Raw genomic sequence first — 25,419 nt, 5'->3', positions numbered from 1 at the left:
GATAGTGAATCAGCAGTAAGACATTGAGTTATAATACAATGATAACATTTTATAATAAACCCTCCTGGTACATTCCTAATTTGCATCCCTGTGCCATTTTTAAAAATGGTATTTGTAGTGAGAAACATCAGTGTATATTCTAAACATGCCTACACAGTATACTTCTGAATCTTCTGTAAGTCTGTAAAATCCCAAATCTGAGATGTAAAAATAGTCCGCATAGCTGCCATGATTCTCCATAAATTCTCATAAACTATTCCTTCCCTGGAATAAATGATATCTTCCACAAAGGTTTCTATAGAAGGTTTTGTATTAGATCCTGACCAGGAAAATAAGTTATCAGAAGTCCTTTATGTAGTCATGAGACATTTGTTCCAGGAAGGAAAAGTTACTTCTTGCCATAAATTTTCATTTTTCTTAGGACATGATGGATAACTAGGTTTAGAAATATTCTCATCATTATTTGTGTAATTAATATACAATTTAGAAAATATACCACCACCATATCACCCCCACATTTTCCACAACCTTTTTATTTTGATATACCAGCTTTTGACAGACATAAACAAGGTTATCATTCCTTTCCATAATATCATTCACTTCTCAACATATAGGTTTCCTGTGGGTAACTACCTATATAACATTAATAACAGTCTTTGGTTCTTGCATATAAGACTTCTGTATTCCTCCTAAGAGCTTTGAATTTGTAGTTGATACAGGTATCAGTTTATCTGCCCATGTAACTACTCGAAGTATTAGAGGATATGGTACATAAGTCCAGTGCATATATTTTTTTTTGTCTTCTGGCCACTTGAAAAGTCAATAATGTGAATAAATTAAGTAAAGTTTTTTCTCCTTTAGCTCTCCTGTGCCTCAGTCACTGCTTCTGGTTTCTCTTCTCCTTTCTCTTTCTTCCAGGCTGGATTCCCAGCTGTTGCATTTGAAGTGTCAATAAATTTACAGGGTCACAGGAATGTCTCTAATATCCAGATAAGTTTTTCGGCATTATCTGAGAAAACACAAGCATAGCCTCATCCCCAAGTTAATAATTTATTTGGACCATTCCATTTTCCAGTTTTAGGGTCTTTCCACATTACTGGTGCTCTTTTTGCCATGTCATATTTTTGCTTTAGAAATTTAAATTGTTTTTCTGCTGGCATAATACCATATGAATCAGATGTTAAGAAGTTTAAAGTATACAATACTATTGTTAATCATCTGTTAATTCTTCTTTCCCCTTTTTGTTTTTCTAAAAATGTCTTTAGGTCTCTATGCTTTCATTCCACAATGGTCTGGCAAGTAGGACTGTATTCTAGTCACATGCTGAATAAGGAATGATCAACAAAATTTTTTGAAAACAATACTAGGATAAGCAGGGCCATTATCTCTCTTTATCACATGTGGAACTCTCAAAACGGAAAAACAAAATAGTAAATGATTGATAACCATAACTGTGGAATCCTCTGTATGGCAGGTAACAAGTGTGAATGAAGAGAAAGTATCTACAATGACATGAATATACTTAAGTCTCCCAAAAGAAGGATAATGTATTACATCCATTTGTTATAAATCAAGAGGGGCCAAGCCTCCAGGATTTCTGGCAACAGGTTTTGAAGAAAGTAAATAAAGAATACAATGAGTGCAAGATCGAACTATTTGTCTTGCTTATTCTTTAGTGATATTGAATGGATGAGGCAACTTTTGTGCAGATTGATGAAATTGTGAGAGTTTCTGGCCTCAAAAAGAGACATAGTTAATAAAGAGGGTTGTGTTAGAAAATCAGCAACAGCATTCCCTGCTGTTATGTCTCCTGGAAAGTTAGTATGTGAGAATATATGCATACAGAAAAAAAGGTGCTTTCCTGTTGAAATCTTTACAAACTGTTAAATCATTAGAGTTGATAGAGACAATAATTATCTAATTTAGTATGATTGATCTGATCTTACAAGGAGATATTATGGGCCAGAAGAAACAAGGTACTAAGTAGAACTAATTGATACAATGCTTGTGTTTACACCTTTACTCATTGGAATTCACAAGTATGGGAGATTCACAAAGTAAACTTTGTAACTTTGTGAATTCACACCTCCCTTGAAGTTCTTAGGGCCAGAGAGCACTCTGGGAAGAAACCCATACTCACTCACTCACTCTCCCCCCCCCCCCCCCACCCCCCGCATCCCACAATCCCTCTCTCTCTCTCAGGAGCATAAATAGAGCTTCAATGGGCCCATCAAGAGAGTTTTTCAGAGTGAAGAAGTTACGAGTCGGGAGTGGAGCTGAATTTAGATTGAGAGGAGAGCGTCAAGTGAGTTCAGCCAGAAGCCCTCTCTGAGTGAGGAGTCTTACTTTGGAACGTTGACTGGGGTCGGAGAGGAGCACTCTGGGAGATTGAGAGCCAGAAGCCCTCTTTCATAGGCAAGACAGATTCAACTTGGTGCTGGCTCTGGAGGCTGAAGAAAGCAGAGGCAGAAGCAAAGGACAAAGCCGCAAGAGCTCTCGGAACTAAGCAGAGAGATAGGCCTCAACTAACCGGGCTATATTGGAGACAATAAAAGATCTGAACTTTTATCACCTGGCTGCGTTTTGAGATGATTATTACTTTCAACTGCAACTAAGGCTGCCTCCAGAAAACCTCCCCTGAGAAATCTGCTCTCTCCCAGAGAGAACTATATTATTTTAAACGAAGAAAATCACCACACTTTCCTATGTCTTATGACATGTTGCAATTGCTCAAACAATTGATAAACCAATAAGTTGCTAGAAAACCTTATTTGGGCTGTTTCTATATTATTTATCACATACACAGCATATTTGCTATCAGAAAAAATATTAAGAGGTTCTTGTGTTGTGCCATAGTTCTCTTTTATTGTCCTGAGTTTCCCTAATTGTTTTGCCTCAGTTTCCCTAATTGTTCTGCCTCAGTTTTCCTAAATTGTTCTGCCTCAATCCCCTTAATTGCATCACCCCCTCTGGTTCATGAAGACTGATATAACTCAGGGCTATTTGCTCTAAGGTTATAAATTGTCAATGTATAAACTCAGAAAGGGCAACTCCAGAACTTTCTTAACTTCCACCTTGTTAGAATTTATGGTCTTACCCGCAACCTGTCAGAGCTGAGTTGATGGTTCCTACCTGGAGATTCCCTGCTCAACAGAGTTTGGACTCCACCCCCCTGCCTTTGTTTAATTACAGTGTTTAAATATGTCATTGAGAACTCACACTGGCTGCTGGATGCTGGCTGGAGGCTGGATTTTTGGAGACAATAGTCTCATTCAGCCCTGGGACCAAATCATGGATCCATTTCATCCCAGTATATCTCTCTAATCTCTCCCTTGCTCAGTTTCTCTGGCATTATACTTAAACAATATGTTATGTAGTAATAATTGCATATAACTCATCTTGCTGTGTTGATTCAAATGGAGTGTGAATAATATGTTTAGTATCAGACGGTGTATACACAAAGAAGCTAGGTTTTTCTTAGTACCATCTGTAAATACCATGACTGCATCAGTGATTGGATTTATTCTGGTTATTTGCGGAAATATCCATTGATACTTAGCCATGAATTGTAAAATTGGTACTTGAAAAATATTATCAATTGGACCTTGGTACGTTAGTAAAACTTACCAATCATAATTAGAGGCTAATAAAGAATCAACCTGGTCTTTAGAGTATGGCTGATGAATTATGTGTGGGAGATCTGTTAATTGCAAAAGTCTTTTTAAAGCTTTGTGAATCAATATCACTACCATCTGAGGGTAAGTAGGAATGTTTTTTTGAGTCTGATTAGCCAAATAAACACATTCTAAAATTATCTGTGTCTGATGTACTGCTGCAAAAGGAGTATTAGGAGTAGCCATTACTGATACCAGTACTTTCTTTTGTAAATTTATTCTGCCTAAATAACAAGAGTTATTGCTTTTTCTACTGCTTGCAACTGAGTTTCAGCCTCTTTCGTAAGATTTCTCTTTGAATTTGGGTTAGGAACAAAGTTCATATGGAAAAACAAAAGGTCAAGAATTTCAAGGGAATTAATGAAAAAAAAATCAAATGAAGGTGGCCTATCTGTACCAGATCTAAAATTGTATTATAAAGTAGCAGTTACTAAAACCATCTGGTATTGGCTAAGAAATAGACTAGTTGATCAATGGAATAGGTTAGGTTCAAAGACCAAAACAGCCAATAACTTTAATAATATAGTGTTTGACAAACCCAAAGATCCCAGTTTTTGGGATAAGAACGCATTATTTGACAAAAATTGCTGGGAAAATTGGAAATTAGTATGGCAGAAACTAGGCGTTGACCTACACTTAACACCGTACACCAAGATAAGGTCAAAATGGGTTCATGACCTAGGCATAAAGAATGAAATTATAAATAAATTGGAAGAGCATAGAATAGTTTACCTCTCAGACCTGTGGAAGAGGGAGGAATTTATGACCAAAGAAGAACTAGAGATCACTATTGACCACAAAATAGAAAATTTTGATTATATCAAATTGAAAAGTTTTTGTACAAACAAAACAAATGCAGACAAGATTAGAAGGGAAACAATAAACTGGGAAAACATTTTTACAATCAAAGGTTCTGATAAAGGCCTCATTTCCAAAATATATAGAGAATTGACTCTAATTTATAAGAAATCAAACCATTCTCCAATTGATAAATGGTCAAAGGATATGAACAGACAATTCTCAGATGAAGAAATTGAAACTATTTATAGACATATGAAAATATGCTCCAAATCATTATTAATCAGAGAAATGCAAATTAAGACAACTCTGAGATAGCACTACACACCTGTCAGATTGGCTAGAGTGACAGGGAAAGATAATGTGGAATGTTGGAGGGGATGTGGGAAAACAGGGACACTGATACATTGTTGGTGGAATTGTGAACACATCCAGCCATTCTGGAGAGCAATTTGGAACTATACTCAAAAAGTTATCAAACTGTGCATACCCTTTGATCCAGCAGTGTTTCTACTGGGTTTATACCCCAAAGAGATACTAAAGAAGGGAAAGGGACCTGTATGTGCCAAAATGTTTGTGGCAGCCCTGTTTGTAGTGGCTAGAAGCTGGAAAATGAATGGATGCCCATCAATTGGAGAATGGTTAAGTAAATTGTGGTATATGAACGTTATGGAATATGATTGTTCTGTAAGAAATGACCAGCAGGATGAATACAGAGAGGACTGGCGAGACTTAAATGAACTGATGCTAAGTGAAATGAGCAGAACCAGGAGATCATTATGTACCTCAACAACGATACTGTTTGAGGATGTATTCTGATGGAAGTGGATCTCTTCGATAAAGAGAGCTAATTCAGTTTCAATTGATCAAGGATGGACAGAAGCAGCTACACCCAAAGAAAGAACACTGGGAAATGAATATAAACTGCTTGCATTTTTGTTTTTCTTCCCGGGTTATTTATACCTTCTGAATCCAATTCTCCCTGTGCAACAAGAAAACTGTTCGGTTCTGTACACATATATTGTATCTAGGATATACTGTAACCTATTCAACATGTAAAGGACTGCTTGCCATCTGGGGGAAGGGGTGGAGGGGAAAAATCGGAACAGAAGTGACTGCAAGGGATAATGCTGTAAAAAATTACCCTGGCATCAGTTCTATCAATAAAAAGTTATTTTAAAAAACCAAATGAATTTGGGTTAGGATTCCCACGTAAAATTTCAAATAGTTTTTTCAATTCATGAGTTCCTCGCTTTGAGTATGGTCTTATCCAATTAATATCTCCTAATGGTTTTTGATAATCATTTAGAGTAACTAGCTTATCTCTTCTAATTTCTATTCTTTGTGGCCTTATTAATGTTTTTTCAATTATCTGTCCTAAATATGAATATGGTGGGGCTAATTGTACTTTCTCTGGAGCTATCTTTAATCCTTATTTTTCTAAAGCCTCCTTTGTTTCCCTTAATACTTGTGCAATATTCTGATCATAATGTGCACACAAAAGATCATCCATATAATGTACGACATATGCTTCTTTATATTTAGCTCTAATAGGAGCTATAATTTCTGCCACATATTGTTGACACATAATGGGACTGTTTTTCATGCCCTGTGGAAGAACTTTCCTTTGAAATCTCAAGTAAGGTTCTTTCAAATTTGTAGATGGTAATGAGAATGCAAAATAAGGATAGTCTTCAGTTCTCAAAAGAATGGAATAAAAAGAGTCTTTAATATCAATGATCCATATTTGCCATTCACTACAAATCATATTGGGTGAGGGAATTCCTGGTTGTAAGCTGCCCATAGATTCCATTCTATTATTAATAATGCCTTAAATCAGTTAAAATTCTCCATTTTCCTGATTTCTTTTTTATTGCAAATATGGATGAGTTCCAAGGGCTATTTGACTGTTCCATATGACCAGCCTGTAATTGTTCTTTAATAATTTCAAGAAGGGCCTCTAATTTTTCATTTGTTAGGGGCCACTGATCAATCCATATGGGTGGCCCTTCTTTCCATTTGATTTTAGGTACTTGTATTTTCTGATCAGTGATCCCTATGAAAAATTCTTTATGACTACATTCATTCCTTTTAACAAATCTCTCCCCCATAAATTAATAAGGAGTGCCTGAAGGATATAAGATTTGAACCATCCTTCTTTATTTTCTTTTCTCCAAACTAACCATTTGGCACTTTGTTCTGGCATTTGTATATCACCTATGCCTTGTAAAGGTGTGTGTACCTCTATCTTAGGACATGTCTGTGGCCAGAAGCATTGTGATATGACTGATTTATCAACTCCTGTGTCTACTAACCTTTCAAATATTTTCCTTTCTTTTTCTAGTTTTAAAATTGGCCTGGAATCAGTTATAGGTTGCATCCAGAATGCCTCTTTTCCTGTGCTCCTAAAACCTTCACTACCCCGAATTTTTTATATTCTTTTCCTATTTTTAATAAGGTATTATTAATAACTGTGCTACCCCCCCCTTTTAGAAACTGAGATATCCTGGTGAGGAGCAGCATAGCAAAGGATATATATTTCCCCTAGAGAATCAGCATCCACTACTCCAGGCACAACTATAAGCCCTAACAAAGATTGTGATCTACAATTTATAATAAGCTCTAGTGTACCTGCTGGAAGTGGACCTAGAACACCCATAGGGAGAGAGTATATTCCCATATAATTTGGTGTGAGGCCAAAGAAGATAAATCTAAACCAGCACTTCCTGGGGTAACATGTATTAAATCCTGCATTGTCGATAAGTCTGATTCAAAGCGCTGTTCCAGGGCACTGTTTGATGGGGCACAAGTGAGAGTGCAGCTCCTATTGTTTGACCCGGCCAGAGCTGGCCCAGGGAGCAGTTTCCCTGTCTCTGCTCATCTTCCCTAGTATACTGTGAGTAGCACTCTGATGCCCAGTGTTTCCTTTTTTGCATTTTGGACATAAAGTTGAAGGTCTGTTTGCCAAATTATGATGAGATTCAGCTTTTGGAACAGTGCAATTTTTCTATTGTGACCGGATTGACCAGAATTATAGTATCTACGAGAATTTGAGGGTTTCTGAGATCATGACTTTTCCCTATTTAATACAGCAGCCATGACTACTACTTGAAAAGTAGAGGTTCCTACATTCTGACATCTCTGAATCATCTCTACTAAAATCATTTTTGGCTTCCCCCCTGCTAAAGCTTTTTTGCAATCATTGTTCGCATTCTCAGAAGCAAGTTGCCTCAATAAAATTTGAGTGCTTCCTCATCATTAACAGAATGTTGAATGGCCATTGTTAAGCGATTTACAAAATCAGCAAAAGGTACATCTGATTTCTGCATAATTTTTGTATATGATGTACCCCTATCAAGTTTTCCTGGTATTTTTAACCATGCTGCTCTGGCTACTTTCATTACCTGTTCATAAGTTATAAGTTCATAATTAAATTGATCCCTTGATTATATACCCCTGTTCTAGTAAGCATTTCCAAAGAAATTCTGACTCCTATACAGCCATTGATCCTAGCCTGTTCTTGATATTTCTCAAAAAATGCTGCCTTCCATACCAAATAGTCTCCTCCATCTAGAGTGATTTTTGCTAGTAAGCACCAGTCTAAAGGTGTCAGAGAGGTTTGTGAGATTGAATCCAACAGAACATGGATATACGGACTATTGAAACCATAGGTATTTACAGCCTGACACAATTCCTTCAATAGCTTAAAATCTAGAGATTGATATTATCTTATATTCAGATTCAGATTATTAGGATCAGGAACCTCAACAACTGAGAAGGCTAATTGCATTTCTATCGGGATATCTTCTCCTTTTTCTTTAGCTTTCTTAATAGCTTCCTCAACTAGCCCTATGGGTTCAGAGGATTTTGGCTTCTCTTTAGCTTTGTATTTGCAAAAAAGATCCAAACAAGACGCCAGGGGGAGGGAGAGAGGTTCTGATTTTTTTCTTCTTTTTATCATTTATTTTTTCCACAACTGTTTTCATTTCTTGTTCCTCCAGAGTATTGGTGGAAGACTCTACTTTAAGGATATTTTTTATGTAAAGGAACTGTCTCTGATGGCTGAAAGCATATTTTTATTCCATATTCCATATAGAATTCCAAATATAGCATATTCCAAATAGAAAATACAGAGATTGGAAGACCTCTTGGTCCTTTCAGATAATCTCCCATGTTTTTTCCCTACCTTGTCCCATTTTTCTAAATCAAATGTTCCTTCTTGAGGAAACCAGGGACAACATATTTCTACAGATTTCAAGAAATCTTGTAACTGTCCTGTGCTAATTAACAATTTTTTCCTTAACTAATTTTTTCAATACTTTCAGATAGTAGCATTCTCTATCTATGTTGCCTGATTGATTTTGCCCCATTCAAATTCAATATATTGCACTGTATCAGCCAGACAAGAATCAATCTTATACATTTTATCTTATTACATATTGATCATAAGTTCAATATTTATTCTGATATTTGATATCTTCCTCCTATGTCAGCCTAGTGATGAACTATCTCTAATAACTTATTTCTAGTGATAAAGTGCCTGTTAGTGATCACCTTCCTTCTCCCCCCCCCCTCCACTTTATCCTTACTTCTTTTTACTTAATTTCCCCCTTTACCTGAATATGTGCGTATCTAAAGAGGGCACTCTTCCACAGAAGCTCTGTCCACTTGTGAAGTTTCACTCATATAAGGCTCCATCCCTATCTTGGCCGCCACAGTCAAAGTCCAGCTCCTGTAGTGAGATGAAGAGTGTGATAATCAGGAGGCCAGGTGAAAGAATTCAATTAGAATTCTTCAATTTTATTGATCAGGACCACAAATATATATACCTTAAATGCTTAAAGGTTTGATCCAAAGTACACTTTATTAAAATTCCTAGTCTAACAAAATCTACTATGATGTAAATGATTAAACCCCTTAAGTCCCAAATCTTGATTATTTAGAAAAGCAAATAATTGAGATGCACATCAGTGTAAAATTTATTATACCATTATCTCAGGTACCCTTCTCCCAAATGCTTTTAGTCACTCACTAGAATTCCAATTTATAGTATTATCAAGCATGTTTCTGCTATTAAGAAAAGAGATGTTGGTGAGCCAAGTTACGATAAGATTTAAGCCTTGAAATGGATTCTTACATCCTGGCCCTCTACACTAATTATGTTCAAGAAGCTGTGACTTGAAAGGGAACTGTTAAGCCTATGTGCTTCTTTCTCAAGGTAGCTTTATCAATTGTATGTATGTGTGTGTATGCATACATACATATACACATACCTTGTATATTCCTTATTCAGAAGACAGGTCTATTGCTCTCTGATCTGAACAGAGAAAGATATACAGGAATACTAAAAAGAGCAAAGCTGCTCTACTAGCTCACTTTTTTTTAGATCCTTGTAAAAATGTTTCTACTTCAGATTATTCAATCCTCCTGAGTCTGAAGCCAGCCAATGATTTTTTAGGCAGTTTCAGCTACTACAAACTGTTTTGAGAATTTTTTGTTTCCTTTTATTATTATCTATTATTATTAATTTTATTATTAATTATTATTAGCTTAAAAAGCTAAAGAATCTTAACCGTCCCTAATCTTACTCCTCCTCAATCAGTTTATTTGTGAATCTTATAAATGTAGTTTTATTTGTAACCTGATTTAGTTTACCTATTCAGTTTGTTTTGATGAAGTTTGTTATCTGAGAGGATAGATGATATAATGACTGTTTCACTACATTTGTTCAACTTATATGACATTGAAGGAGATATGAAATTATGCATCTCTCTCTTCTTCTTTAACTTCAATGATCTAAGTAAGATTAATATATAATATTGCTATATGTAAATGGTTATTTTTCTATTACTCTGATGTAATTTTACATATGAGAAGCCTTGTTAGAAACCTCATGATTGTTCAGGTTTTCTGAGACTTGAAACTATACTTAAGCATAATAATAAAACCTAGGTTTTTACCTTAAAAATGTCTGTTGTGGTAAATACATATTTGGTAGCAATTATCCATCACATGAACTAGGAGAGGAGATATTTCTCTCAAACCAAAGACAGGCAAAATCAAAGAAGAGACTGTGGCTTTTAAACAAGGTTCCAAAGTAAATGGACACAATTGGACTGTTTCATGTCAATCCTTTTACTCTTTAATTGGAAAGAAACACAGTATAGAAATAATATTGCACTAGATCTTTACTGTGTCCCTTTACTTGTGTGACCCTAAACAAGTCATTTAATCAACTGAATCTTAATTCCTCATCAGCAAAATGAACAGGTTAAACTAGATAACCTTCAATGTCTTTTCAAATTCTTTATTTGTGGTTCCTATGATTTCCAATCAGTTCTATGCCATTTCCTACGTTTGCTTCCGCTTTTCTCTTCTCTCAAACTCCTTTTACTGCTTCTTCCCCCATTCCTCTTAACAAGAAGACTTTTGCCTAAGAGTTCACTGAAAAAAATTGAGATTTATCTACAGGGAACACCCTCTCCTTAATTCTGCACTTCAAATCACATTCACATCATCCCCCATTCTTTTGCACCAATATTGGAGGATTAGGAGGTGACCTTTCTTCTTGCCCAGAGCACACCAAAGGAGAGGGAAAATGCTGATCTTTTTCCTCCAGGACTTAGTTCATCATTCCTTCTCGTTCCATAATTTTCAAACTGAATTCACTGATTCCTCTTCTGCAGCCTGCAAAACTTTCTAGACCTATATTCTTAAAAAAAATCTTAACCCTACCACTCTCTCAAGCTGTTATTCTATATCTCTTCTTTCTTCATAGCCAAATTCCTACAAGTTGTTTATGTTGATTGCCTCCACTTCTCAACTTACCCTCATTTCTCAACCCCTTGTAATTTGTCTCCTATACATATCCAGTACTCCACTTAAGCTGCTGTCTTTAAGGTTACCAGTGATCTCTTGTGAAATCAATTTCTTTCAAGGATTTGATGCTGTTGACCATCTCCCCCCTGTATTGTCTTTCTTTCCCCCCTGTATTGTCTTTCTTTCCTGGGTGTTCATGAAACTGTTTTATACCAATTAGTTTCTTCTCAGACTTTACTGAAGGGTCATCATGCATGTAGGTTCTGTTTTAGGTTCTCTCCTTTTTTTCTACATTCTTACATGATCTGATCAGCTTTAAAAGTATTGTATTAAAATGACTTATAGAATGACAAAAAAGATAAGTCACTTAACATTCACTAGGCCAATATAAAAAGATACTATCTATTTTCAGTCTTTCTTGTTACTTCTACTCAAAGATTTATGAGTTAGACTGGTTAGACTAGACCCTTAAGCAATTGGTCAGGATGAAAGTTTTCAAGGTCTGGGAGAACTCTGACTCTGGCCCATCCTTGTTTCCTAAAGGTGTTCTGGTAATCAAATGATTCTATTAAATCAATTCAACATTTATTTCTTGTCTCCAACCCCAAATTCTAACTTAATTATGCATATATGAGCCAGCAAAACCCCATTGTTTAGATATGGCATTATGAACAGAGTAAAACATCCATGCCTTTTTACAACACACATTTATGTATTTTTTCATACTTTTTTTTTTTTTTTTTAAAGGCAATCAGGTTTAAGGAACTTGCCCAGGGTCACACTGCTAGTTAAATTTCTGAGGCTTGATTTGAACTTGGGTCTTCCTGACTCCAGGGCTGGTGCTCTATTTGCTGCACCATTTGACTGCCCCTATTTTTCCCATACTTTTCAAAGTGCTTTTATATATTTTATCCCATTTGACCTGAGAAATCATTTAGAGGATACAAGACTTTCCATGGGAGACAAATATTAACAGTTAAAGAGGAATGATAATATAGCAAATATATTTTAGAAATTCTGAGAAAAAGTTTCAGGAGAAGTCCTGTGATTAAAAAGGTTTATGTATGTCAATGAATGTTTCAGCAGATCTGCATTTCTAATTCTGACTGCTCCAATTTATTGTATAATCCTGGGCATTTGAAAATGCTACTAAACTTTGTTAATGATGATTCAATTTATAGAGTGATTCACTTGTAAAACAGGGATAAGCTTGTCATTTACAAAGCTGTGGTGAGCCAAAGCTAATAAAAATAGTTTTTTGAAGATAAAAAGAGCAAAGGAAGTGAAACAAAAGCAACTCATGCAATGCTAATTTAAATTAGGCCAAACAGCATCTTAATCTTGTTAAAAGACCAAAAAAAAAAAAAATCTACATCATCTTATATATCTGTGTATTTGTTTTTATCTGTCTCATGGTCAAGACACTCTATAGCATATTTTCAGTTAACTCTGTGAATGTAATAAATAGCATTGATACCTTGCCATCAAATAACCAGAGATGGAAATGCTTTCCCTGTTACCATCCAGTTAATTACCTCAATCAATCCATTATTGTTATGGGCCAGAACTCTAAGTCAGTGGAATTGATAGAGACAATTGTTATCTAATTTAGCATGGTGCTTAACAGTTCTCTAGTTTAGTACAGGTACTTAGTACTTACTATAGTACAAGATTCACATCTTTGATAAGAGACCATATGTACTAGGAGCCTCAGCCAGGATTCAGTTTGGGAGAATCAGAAGACAGAGAAGGTAGGCAGGAGCTCAAGCTCTCAGAACTGAGGCCAGACTGAAAGACTCTCCAGAAAGCTGCCCAGTCCCAGGAAGGAGATAATAAAGGATCTGGACTATAAGAAAGCTAACTGGGTCGCAGGAAAGGAGACAAGACTTGGAAAGAGACAATAAAGGATTTGAACTTTAACCCCTGGCTGCACTTGTGGTGATTACTGAACTGAAAGAAGGCTGCCTCCAAAGACCCCAAGAAAACCCCAACAAGAGAAGATTACATTTTAGAGAAGAATATTAAACATTATCTTCACTTTTTGTCTAACAGGGCATATGGCATCAATAAACATGTGTTGTTAGCTTTAGCTAACTAAAACTTACAACTTTGATACCATGACCAATTATTTAACAACTAATTATCAAGAACTTCCATTCCTCATAACTGAGATAGGTTGTTGTGGAGGGGCCAAAAATATGTATAAAATACTCTTTCCCTCAAGAAACTTCCAAACTGATGAGGTAGCAATGTATATGAACTGAAATATGTGATATATGATGAGCAATCCTTAATGGAGAATTTCCTATATCAAAGTTATTCTATGACTTTTTACAGAGAATGTGAAAATAGATTTTCATTTAGTTTTCGCCAAAAATATGTGTGAATACATAGATCTATATAAATATATACATATATGTACACACATACACATATATACATGTATCTATGTATTTATTCCATTTTAAAAAGTTGACCCAAACTGAACCAAAAGAAGCAAACAAAAGGGACCACCTTTAAATGCTGTCTTGAAAATCATTACATATGTAACATACTACCCAAATGCAATAGAGAAGTTTCAAGGAAGGCTTTTGGTCTCTGTGTGTACAATGCAATGAAGAGATTAAAGAATGTTATAGGTCCCTTTCACTGTAAAATTCTATGAACCTCTTAAGACCTCATTTCTTGCAGGGAAACTTCATTATGGAGAAAATAATATTTGAGCAGAATACAGAAAGATAAGTAGAACTGTGATGGGGTAAATGGTGTTAGAGGTACAGAGCCAGAATGAACAAATGTTAGAAAATTATTTGGTCAAGTTATGAAGAAGACAAGAAATTCAAGACTTATTTAAGAAGCATTCCATTACCTCCTACTATCCCCTTTTTTGGGATAGAAATTATGTCTTCATTTAAGATATTACTCATTCTACTTTGCTACAATTAGCATTGTAGAATTTTAAAACTATACCATTTCAAATCTTATTTTCTGTTATTTCAGTGTTTCTTATTGTTAGACAATATTGCTAATCCCTGAAAGTCAAGATAGCAAAGAAGAAAAAACACTGGAGAAGGATGGGGTAGTCAGGACCTGGATATTACTCCTACTTCTTACAGTAATATATGAGCCACTTACTTTGCTGGATTCAAATCAACAATGTTGGCTCCACGCAGACCTGGAGAAACCAAGATGACTCTCACCCTCATCCCAGAGCTGGCAATCTAGTAAAAAGGATGAGGTATACACAAATAACGCTAAGAACTAAGAGAATGTTAAGAAGTATAAGAATGTTCAACCAGCCACTATGCAAGATTCATGCTTTCTTTTGCAAAAGTTTCTAGACTTCATGGATTTAGGATTTAGATTTATTTTGCCCTTCCAAAAGCCTAAGTATAGTAGGTAGCAAACCAGCCTTGGGAATCAGGACGACATTCAAGTCCTTTCTTATACATCCTACCTAATCTTATGAACATGACGACATATGATACGCGCAACTCTGTAAAGAGAGTACTGTTATTATTCCCTAGTTACAGATGAGGAAAAAAGGCACACAGGCTTACGTAAGTGAGATGCCCTTGGTCACACGGGTAGTCAGTATTTGAAATGGGATTTGAACTCAGGTCTTCATGACTGCAAGATTGCATCTTACCACCTACCTACTTATTAAGAGGAGTGGCTTATCTCCAACCCCTGGGAGGAGTTTCCACTCTAAGAGTTTCTCACCTACCAAAATCACAAGTCCTGACCAACCCAGGAGAAACATCCCGAAAAGACAAAGTACCTCCCAAATGCAAATAGCAACTTCCTGTCCAGGCCACGGAGTGTAGGAATGGGTCCCGCAGGGTGCAGGCATTAAGGGCTGTGGTGGGGTTTTATTTTGTTCAGGTTTTATTACGATTCACCTCGAGAAAAATTGATCTAGTTGTTTAAACATTACGGACCTCGGTTCCCTAATCTACAAAAGAAAGGGAGGCTGAACATAGGTTCTCATCCTCCCTTTAAACTGTTTTTCGATGGACATTGCAGCCTCTGCGGAAGTTCCCATTCTGCCTTTCTTCCTACACCCTTCAAGAAAGCAGAACTCCAGGGGATGGGGATGCTGAGGGGCGGGGGAGGGGAGCTCCTCCAGTAGCCTCGCCCAAACGTTGAAAACACTAGAAAAGGTAGGGTTCTCGCCGCTCCGGGAAGTGACGTTAATGCCAGGGACGCAAACCGGAACTTGCTCTCCGGCTCTGCGTCAACTCCTGCCACAGAGACCCTCTCAGGGGGTGTCGCAAAAGTGTCGCCCAGCCTAAGTCCGTTCGGCTCCTGACTGGCTTTGGGTCGTCTGCTCTTCTGGGTCGGCAATTGCGGGTGTCAATCGGCCGCAAAATGGAGGACGTCGGACTCTGGGAGGCGGACCGGACTGGAGACCGAACTGGCATTCGCGGGAGCGAGTCCCCGCCGAGTGCTCAGGAACTTGCCACGGTGAGGCTTTTTCATGGATCCTCTTTGTCGTTGTCCCCCTTCTCGGGGCATATACCCGCGGCCGGGGAAATGCGTTGCCCAGCTAGACTGGGGTGGGGGGGCGGTGTGGAGTGCGGCATGTCGGGGAGAAACCCGGCCCCGCACCTAAGGGGGAGCCAGGGCGCCGACGCGGCTTTGGCTGCTGTCACAGGAGGACGAACTGAGCTGAGCCAGGCTGGGGGAGGCTGGGAGCGGATCTGGGAGCTCCGGCGCAGCCGGGGTCTCCTGCAACACGGGGTGGGCATTGGGATAGCTCTGGGAAGGAGCTCTGCAACGCCGCGTTAAACCCCCTCCACTTCAGAAAGTATTCATTCAGTAAAACATTGTTGTGTGCTTAATATCATGCCCACACCGGAGGTACAAGATTAACCCTAAAACTGCTCCTCCTTCAAGCAACTTGTCTTCCTTTTACTTGGGGCAAACTGCCCTATCTGCCTGCCGGCCTGTCTTTCTGTATCTGTCAGACTGACAGCCTGTCTATTTATCTATTTCTACTGTAAGCTCTTTGAGAGCACAGAATGTCTTTTGCTTCATTTTCTATCCCCAGCGCTTAGCACAGTACCTGGCACATAGTAGGGTCTTGACAAATGTTTATGTTTTTAAAACTATTTTTATATATTGGATATTATAATATGTATATGTACATAACTAAATATATCTTATTGGAGCAGCCAGATGGCAGTAGTTAAAAGTCCTGAGACTGGGGTCAAGAGAACCTGAATTCAATTATTAATTACCTCAAGACACTAGTAGGGACACACTGGGCAAGTCACTTAACCTCTGCCTGCCATAGTTTCCTCACCTGTAAAATGAGGATAGTAATAACACGTCCTTCTCGAGTTGTTGTGAGGATCAAATGAGATATTTGTAAAGGGCCTAGCTCAGTGCCTGCCACTTAGTAGGCTCTGTATAAATGTTAGCTATTATTGTGTTTGTGTTTGTGTATGTGTATATACATATATATATCGGGTATATATGTATATATATACACACACACATATTTAGTCATGTATACTCAGACCTGCGTATACATATATTTGTATAGACACATATTTACTTATATGTAGACACAGAACATAAGCAACTTATATTTATTGTGTGCGTGTAGTCACCCCTGTACATGCATACAGGTTTGTGTTGGCATGGAATATTTACACGCATGTAAACACACCCATGCAGCTTACATGTTTATTTACACAGACGTATGTGATTATATTTACATGTGTATATGCATTGATGTATATTTATTATATGCTATCATGTTTTAATAACTTAAAACTACCTTACAATTTGTGATACTGAATATAGATATATATACATGTAATACATGTCAATGTATATAGACATTTACATTGTTAACTTGCATCTATACATACATTTATATATATACACACATTTACGTGCACACATTTCTATAGCTTTAAAAATGTGTATACTGAAAGTACACACACACATACATATATACTGCCTCAGAAGTCATAGTTCAGTTTTAAGCATTTAAAACTTAGATAATAAATATAGGGATAGAGGATAGGATTAGCCTTATGATTTCCTTGGTATAGCAAATAAGGAAATTCCCTCTTCCATTGTAGGTTGTCACCTATTTTAAGACGTGTAATTACCTTGCTTTTGACAACAGATTGACCATAGAAGGTAAAAGATTAAGTAGTTAGGATAATATCTAGGTTGTGAGCCCAGGGTCTTGACAAATGCTCCAAGAGATTAAGTATCTTGCCCAGGCCATAAACTAATAATATATGTCAGAGTTTGGACTTGAACCCAGGTTTTCCTGACTTTGAGGTCATTTCTTTATTTGCTACAAATTGCTACCTCTTCAGCATAATATTATACAGGGTAATTTCTGTAGGGGAAAGAGCACCAACAACCGAGGAAAATTAGGAGAGATTAGAAATGACTTTGAATTCTAGGAAGTGGGACCAGAACTGAGCTTTAAAGAAAACTAGGGATCTCCATAGGTAAAGATGAGGAAACATATTGGTCAGTGTTTGAGAGCTAGTGAGAGACCAATAGAGTTTCATCCTTGATGATTTCAGTCACATTTTGAAAACCTGGTGTTCGTTTTGATCAGCTGATTTTTTTTCTGCATTAATCTGTAAAATTCAGATAGCTCTTCATGATTCAGCTATGTAGGCATGGTCTTTGATAAGTGGCATTTTAGTGCACCATTTGGCTCACTGAAGTATATTTTATTTAACAGTACATTACTTCCTTTAGATTGAAGCATTCCTTGATCACCACAACTGAAAATGGTCTGTCCCTCCTCAAATTTTCTGAGTACTTTGTTTGAATCTCCCTTTTGTCACTCTACTTTGTATCTTGTATTAACCTAACTGTGTTAAGTTTCATCCCATATCCCCATATATAGTGTATGCTTCTTGAGAATAATGTCTCCAGTGCACTTGCATGTTAGTCAGTTAATAAGCCTTTTTTTAAACACCTACCATGTGTCCATGCCAAGAATTTGGGGATATAGAGAAAGGCAAAAGACAGTACTGGTCCTTCGGGAGCTAAATGCTTTATATGTTTGTTGAATTAAATTGAGCTTGTTAAAGTGAATCTGTACATTTTAGGAATAGGAAGATTTTCTTTTGGAAGTATTGTATATTCTGAATATGGAAAATAATGTCTTTAGAGAAAGAATTTAGAAAAATTTAATGCAAAGAAAGTTGTGGGATTAAATATTTTTATTGTGCAGTCTCCAAGAGAACTAAAAAAATTGAGTTAAAAGTCAGTAGCGTCAAATCTTGTCTTAGACACTTAACACTTCCTAGCTGTGTGACCCTGGATAAGTCACTTAACCCCAATTGCCTCAGCAAAAAAAAAAAAAAAAAAGTCAGTAGCAACATTTTAAACTATACTTATTCTATGAAATAGAATTACTTTTATCAGTTATCAGCAAAAGAAAACTGTGTATCTCTTGGTAATGTGTACTCTTGCCCAGAGTGGAAGCAGCTGGTGATGCTATTAGATATTATGATTTAGGGAGCAGGTAGAGTTGGAAAATTGTTTTTTAAGAGTAAAGACTTCCAAATCTCTTGGGATTGTGTAATTTGAGGATGTCTTACCACTGTTGCTAATTCTATGACAATGAATATTTTTTTGGCGTCTGATAATGACTGAGATCTTAGGGACATACTTGTTTCTACTTTGGAGCATAGAGATAGGGATTTGTGTTGAGGTTTTATTGCTTAGTACAATTCTCAAGGCAGGAAACTCTCCTCTGCAACGTTTTTAGAGAACTGCCTAGAACACTGAGAAATTAAATGACTTGCCTATGATCGTCCAGCTAGCCAGTATTTGTCAAAGGAAGAACTTAAACCCACTTCTTTCTGGCAACTTTTAGGTAGTGAAGATTCCTGTCAGAGTTATATGGTGGAAATAGAGCTAGATTTGAAGTTAGAAGACCTGGTTTTTAATGCTGGCTTTTGACACTTACTGTGAAATATTTTATAATTTATTTTTAGCTTTTATAATTATGGACTTGAAAAACATCCACAGACATCAGCGTGCTCATAAACAAAGAATAGAAAAAAAGAATCGTATGTGAATCTGCAAATCTATTACAGCTTTTATTTTTTAAAAAGAATATATAACAAATTCAAGACATGATTTCCAAAGCTATCCTGCTTTATGTGGCTCTCTCTGTGAACTTCCCTTTCTCTTTGCTGCATTAAAAAAAAAAAAAAAGTTTTGTTTATACTTGTGTGATCATGGACAAGTCATTAATTTTCTGACTCTAAAGTTTCTTGACTGCAAAACGAGTATAGGAATAGCCCTATTATTTTCGTCACAGCATTATTATGAGAAAAGTTAATTGTAAACATTAAAGAGATATGTGCAATTGAATTATTAGACTTGTATTTCAAAAGATTAGGAGGGATTCCAACCTTAATGGTCATTCTAACCCCTCCTTTTACAAATAAGAAAAACGAATCCAAGAGATATTAAATAACTTATCCAACATAGAGGTTTTGTTGTAGTTGTTCAGTTGTCAGTCACATCTAACTTCTCATGACTCCATTTGGGGATTTTCTTGGCAAAGATACTGGAGTAGTTTGTCATTTCCTTCTCTAGATCATTTATAGATGAGGAACCTGAAGGAAACCGGATTAAATGACTTGTCCAGAGTCACACACACACACACACACACAGAGTCACATATATATATACACACACTGAGTGTTTGAGTGTTTGAGGCTAGTTTTGAACTCAGGAAAATGAGTCTTCCTCACTTCAGGCTTGTAACTATCTACTGTGCCACCTAGCTGCCTTAACATTCAGGTAATTTATTTTAGTAACATTTATTAAGTATCCACTATGTGCCAGGCACTGTGCTAAGCTCTGGATAATTATTTATTAATTACTTTATTTACTAATACTTTAAGGTTTTTAAAGTGCTTTGCATTATCTTATTTAATTGTCAAAACTCTGTGAAGTAGGTGCTGTTATTATCTCCATTTTATAGATGAGGAAACAGACTGAGGGAGGTTAAATGACTTGTTTAGAGACATACAGCTAATAAAGCCTGAGATAGGACTTCAAATGAGGTCTTCCTAACTACAGGTTCAGCCCTCTAGCCACCATACTATTTACTTGTTCTCAACTAGGAGAGCCACTGATGACTATCTTTATTCTTCTTGGTTTAGTGCCTCAACAATCAGATTTGTTTATATATCCTTGTTTACATATCTGTGAACATGTTTTAACTTTAAGTAGAATCCTAAATTCCTTGAAGGCAATGTCTATCTTTTTTTGTCTTTTTTCTCTTGTGCCTACATATTGAATAAGTGTTTTTTGATTAATTATATATGGGGCACAGGGACATATAAGTATATAGAGAACATATCCTGCTCATAAGAAGCTTACAGTTAAATTAGATAAAGGGAGAAAGTTAAAACATATATAGATCTATAGCTATATATATGTGTGTGTGTGTGTGTGTGTGTGTGTATACACACACACACATACATACATATAAACACATATATATACACTATAGGTACAGTAATATATATTTATATGTGTTTGTTTTATGTAAATATAGATATTAATTAAGAAAGAATTTGATAGTGCAAAAGAAAGGCAAAGTGTTGTGAGATTTTTGAAATGAGATAGATCATTTTATGATTATTAATATCAAGTGAGGCACAAAACAAGGAAATGAAGGCTGTGATGGATGGGATTCAGTATATGCATTGAAGTCATTAAGAATTCTCTATGGTACAAGGGTTCTTTTCCTTTTTTGCCTCATGAATTCTTTAATAATGTATGTAAATGAAAAGAATACATAGGATTGCAAAGGAAATCAATTATATTGAAATATAATTATCAAACTATGTATTAAAAACCAGTTCATGGGCTTCAAATTAAGAACACCTACTGTAAATGGTAAAAGCTAGTGAGTAAGGAACTTCTAATAAACACATACTGTTGGTTAAATGGGGTAATATCTCACAAAAATACAAGTTCAGATTCATTTTGGTCTTCTAGGTAACAGAAGAATGTGAGTCTATTTGAGACAATAGGTTGAGAGTGAGTAAAGTTGAGGACCAAAAGATCCTGTAATCTATTTTTTTGTTAGTTTATTCTTTTTACCCCCTAAAAAGTGTTGCTCCCTGAGAAAGGAAGCAGTCTCTATAGTTGTCCCAATATGTAACAGCATCTTTTATATAATGTGGCTATGAATATAAAACAATGCTTTAATCTATAACAATGAGATAATACAGTAAAATCCCACTAATCTAGACTAGAGTAACTTGGAACAAACAATGAGTGAGTACAAGATTTTTCACAGTAGAGGCCAAGATTTATTTAGTGAATCCATTCAAGACTTGAATGAGTTTGACAGGTAGAAGAGTAGAGGTTTAAGTACTTTAAAATATTTTAAAATATTTGATTTACAAATTTTATTACATTGTATGTGAAGGCTTTTAAAACTCTCAAATGAGACCTTTTTTATGTTAAAGTAATCCAATAGTCATGTGTTTCTTGGCATTGAAAATGATTGGATACCACTGTTCAGTCTATATTTCAAACAATTACAGAGCCCTACACAAATGTTTCCATAACTAATAGTAAAATAGTTACTAAGGTAAAAACTCAAGTCTTATTCCCAGGAAATTCAATGCAACATGCATTTATTGAGTGTCAGTTATGTTAAAGGTACTGTGCTTAGAAAAGAAATACCTCTTCTTCAGTGATTGTAGCAAAGGAGAGAACAAAAAAATTACAGTTAAAGGGATTTTAGGTTAGTAGGGGATGGGAATAAATATTGAGCCAATACTAAAGTAATTGAGAAAATTAGGAGAATGACTGCTAGGTAATTAGATTGCAGCAATAAAAATTAGAAGGGGAAGTAATTGAAATAAATCCATTACATGGACCTTAGAAGATGGTGAGGAGGGAGGAGATGTAGAATAAATTGTATAAAAATGGTATTAGAGAATAGTATGCTTATTATTCCTCCTAAATTGTAAAGGTCAGGGAAAATGAGAGAAATAGACTTCAATAAGTTTGGTTACAATGTCATAATGTCCTAAAAATAAAACAAAAACTTATAAAAAGTACAAAACAATATAGCTGAAATTAGTTTTAGACTAACATCTCTCACTCTATGCTAATATATGCCAAGGTAAGCTCTAAATGGATACCTTTCTGAAAGGTCATATTTTAAATGGACTAGAGGAACAAAGAAAGAAATACCTTACACAGGTATAGGTAAGGGAAAACAAAGAAGATAAAATGAATGATTTTTGTTAAATAATGTTAAAAATTTTTTTGGAAAAGTCAAGTGAAAAAACATTTAAATGTTCATTATATGTAAGGTATAATGATAAGCATTATACATATAAATTAATAATAGGATTGTCCCTAATCTCAAAGAACATCAGTATAATAGAAGAGCCCTCAAGCAAACAATTCTGTACAAAGAAGATATATACAGGATAACTGGGAAGCATTAGTATTAAGTAAGACAAGGAAAGACTATTTGCAGAATGTAGGGTTTAAATTGACACTTGAGAGAAGCCATTGAGGGGAAAAAGGAGGGAAAGCATTCCAAGTGTGAAAGACAGCCAGTGAAATGGCACACATTTGGGAGATGAAATGTCATGTTTATAAACCAGTAGGCAGTCTATGTTACTGGATTATAGAGTGGATCATAGAGTAAGTCTATGGAAGAGAGAAATAGTATAGAAGATTGGAAAGTCATGAAGAATTTTACTATCCAAATAGAATGTTTTATTTGATCTTGGAGATATTAGAGTGCCTCTAAAGTTTATTAGTTAAGGGAGTGACACAGTCAGACCTATGCTTTGATAATGAGTAGAGAGGAGATTGTAACAAGGAGAGATAAGTCAAGGAGACTAGCTTGCAGGCTATTGTAATAGTCCAATGATGAGGCAGTGAGATCCTGTACCAGGGTGATAGCAGTTAGAGAAGAGAAAGGAGCATTTGTGAAAGATCTTAAAAAGGTCATTTGGATAAGGGAGGGAGAGGGAAGAGAGTGAGGAGTTGAAGTTAATCTAGGATTTGGAGAAAAAGGTAATGAATGATTTGGACATGTTGAATTTAAGATATACATGGGATATCCAGTTTAAGATATCTCATAGACAAATGGAGATGTAAAAATGGAAATGAGGTTCGAGTTGGTTTAATAGATTTGAAATCATCAGCAAATGATCATCATGGAAGCTGATTTTCACTAAGTGAAATAGTTTGAAAAGAGAGTCTGGGGTCAAACCTTGAAGGATACCCAGGATTATGACAAAGTTGAAGATCCAACAAAGGAGACTGACGAGGACACCCAGAACAGGTTTATGTTATGAAAACCTAGAAAGAAAAATGTATTAAGAAGAGTGTGATGAAAGTATCAGAGATTGCAGAGAGGTCATGGAGGTGGGGACTGATATTTTCATTAGATTTGGCAATTAAAAGCTCATTCGCAACTTTGGAGAGAGCAATTTAGGATGAATGATGAGGACAAAAGTCAGACTATAGAGAGTCAGACTGAGGAGCTTCCTGAGAGAACTGGTTATCTCTGAGTGCAAATTGAAGTATAATTTTTTCATTTTATTTTTCTTGTGCATTTTTTTTTTTTTTTGGTCAACATGACTAAGATGTACCTTCACATGTATAATTTATATCATATTTCTTGAGTTCTTAATGGGTGGAAGAGGGGTTGGTGAAAAGGAAAGAATTTGGCACTCAAATTTTTTTTAAAAGAGTTTTTAAATAATTTTTTTTTTAAGTGAGAAGAAAGCAAGTAGAGGAAATTGAAGGAAACTGCTGATTGTAGACTGCCTTCAGAAGAAGTTTAGTTGCAAAAGGGAGAAGCATAGGACAATAAGTAGCAGGAATGAATAGATCAAGTAAGGGTTTTCTTGAGGATAGGAGAGAGATGGACTTGTTTGTAGGCAATAGGAAGAAACCAAAGATTAGTGAGAGAATGAGGATAATAGAAGGTGTTACCTTACAGAGAAAATGGTTTGGAATTTGTACAGGTAGAGTGATTTGCCTTTGCATGTGAGACAGGAGTGAGAAGGGAGGGACAAGATAGTGATCTCAGGGGTGAGGGACAGAATCTGATGTGAATTGAGGAAAAAAGAAGAAAGGGAACTTTTATGTTGACAAAGTTAATTCAGCTAAAATTAGAAGAATAATAGTTATCTGGGAAAAAATTCATGCAGCATTTTTTTTCTTAGAAATGTATCATATCCAAAATATATAAAAAGTGAACTAAATATATAAGAACAAAAATTTCAATTGATAAACCCAGTTGATAAGATATATATGTACACATACCTACATACATTATACATTTAAACACATATATGTATATATATTCTCATTTGATCTCCTCAGTTGATAAATATTTAAAGAATACAAAACATTCAGTTTTCTTAGGAAGAAATCTAATCTATTAACAATATAGGAAAAATGTTCCAAATCACTTACTGATTATAGAAAGGCAAATTAAAACAACTCTGAGATTCTTTCACAGATTGCCCCCAAACTAGCAAAGATAACAAAAAAAGGAATGACAGTTGTTCGAGTAACTTTTTTGGGGAAAAAAATCCTAATGTATTATAGATAGATTTGTGAACTGTCTGTGAACTATCCTTCTGAAAAGCAATTTGGAAATTTTCCTCAAAAAATCACTTAACTGTGCAAGCCTTTTTTTTTTTTTTTTTTTTTTTTTAATTCAGTTTACTGTATTTACAATCCACATTCTTTTCCTTCCACTTTCACCTCTCTGCTTTGACAATACAAAAAAAAAAAAAAAAAAAAAAAAGCCATTAACCCCTTCCCTCCCCCCCCCCCCATTATTATATGCAGTCAAGCAAAACAAATTTGGCCATATTTTTTTGTGTTGCTGTTTTTTTCTCCTATTTTTTTGCTTCAATCTATATTCAAGCTAGTCATGGTGTAGAAGAAATAGTAATAATTGTTTATATACCACTTTATGATTTGCAAAGCTCTTTAGAAAGATTTTTTGATCTTCATAACAACTCTGTGAGGTAGGTGCTATTATTATTTTCATTTTATAGCTAAGTGCACTAAGAAGTTGTTACTTGCCTAAGATCACAGCATTATTAAGTAT

The 25,419-nt window shown here is 35.7% G+C and overlaps 1 protein-coding gene and 1 long non-coding RNA gene across 3 annotated transcripts in view; one reads left to right on the top strand and one right to left on the bottom strand.

The window, feature by feature from the left end:
- Positions 1-506: 506 nt before the first annotated feature.
- Positions 507-15,437, bottom strand: LOC127549294 (uncharacterized). The gene is made up of 4 exons (XR_007950549.1): positions 15,073-15,437; positions 14,427-14,512; positions 9,089-9,204; positions 507-1,009 (listed from the first exon to the last, which is right to left on the bottom strand). It is a non-coding gene; the product is annotated as an uncharacterized LOC127549294 (long non-coding RNA).
- Positions 15,438-15,562: 125 nt separating this feature from the next.
- UBR1 (ubiquitin protein ligase E3 component n-recognin 1) overlaps positions 15,563-25,419 on the top strand; it is a 153,875-nt gene continuing 144,018 nt past the window's right edge. For both annotated transcript variants that reach the window (XM_051977172.1, XM_051977173.1), the window contains exon 1: positions 15,563-15,758. In XM_051977172.1, the coding sequence (XP_051833132.1) occupies positions 15,663-15,758 (96 nt within the window). In that variant the 5' untranslated portion in view covers positions 15,563-15,662. The remainder of the gene's footprint in view (positions 15,759-25,419) is intronic.

This window comes from Antechinus flavipes, chromosome 2, assembly GCF_016432865.1.
Source record: "Antechinus flavipes isolate AdamAnt ecotype Samford, QLD, Australia chromosome 2, AdamAnt_v2, whole genome shotgun sequence".
Taxonomy (NCBI): Eukaryota; Metazoa; Chordata; class Mammalia; order Dasyuromorphia; family Dasyuridae; genus Antechinus; species Antechinus flavipes.
Note: the sequence above shows the minus strand (reverse complement) of the source record. Positions and strands in the feature narration are given on the sequence as shown.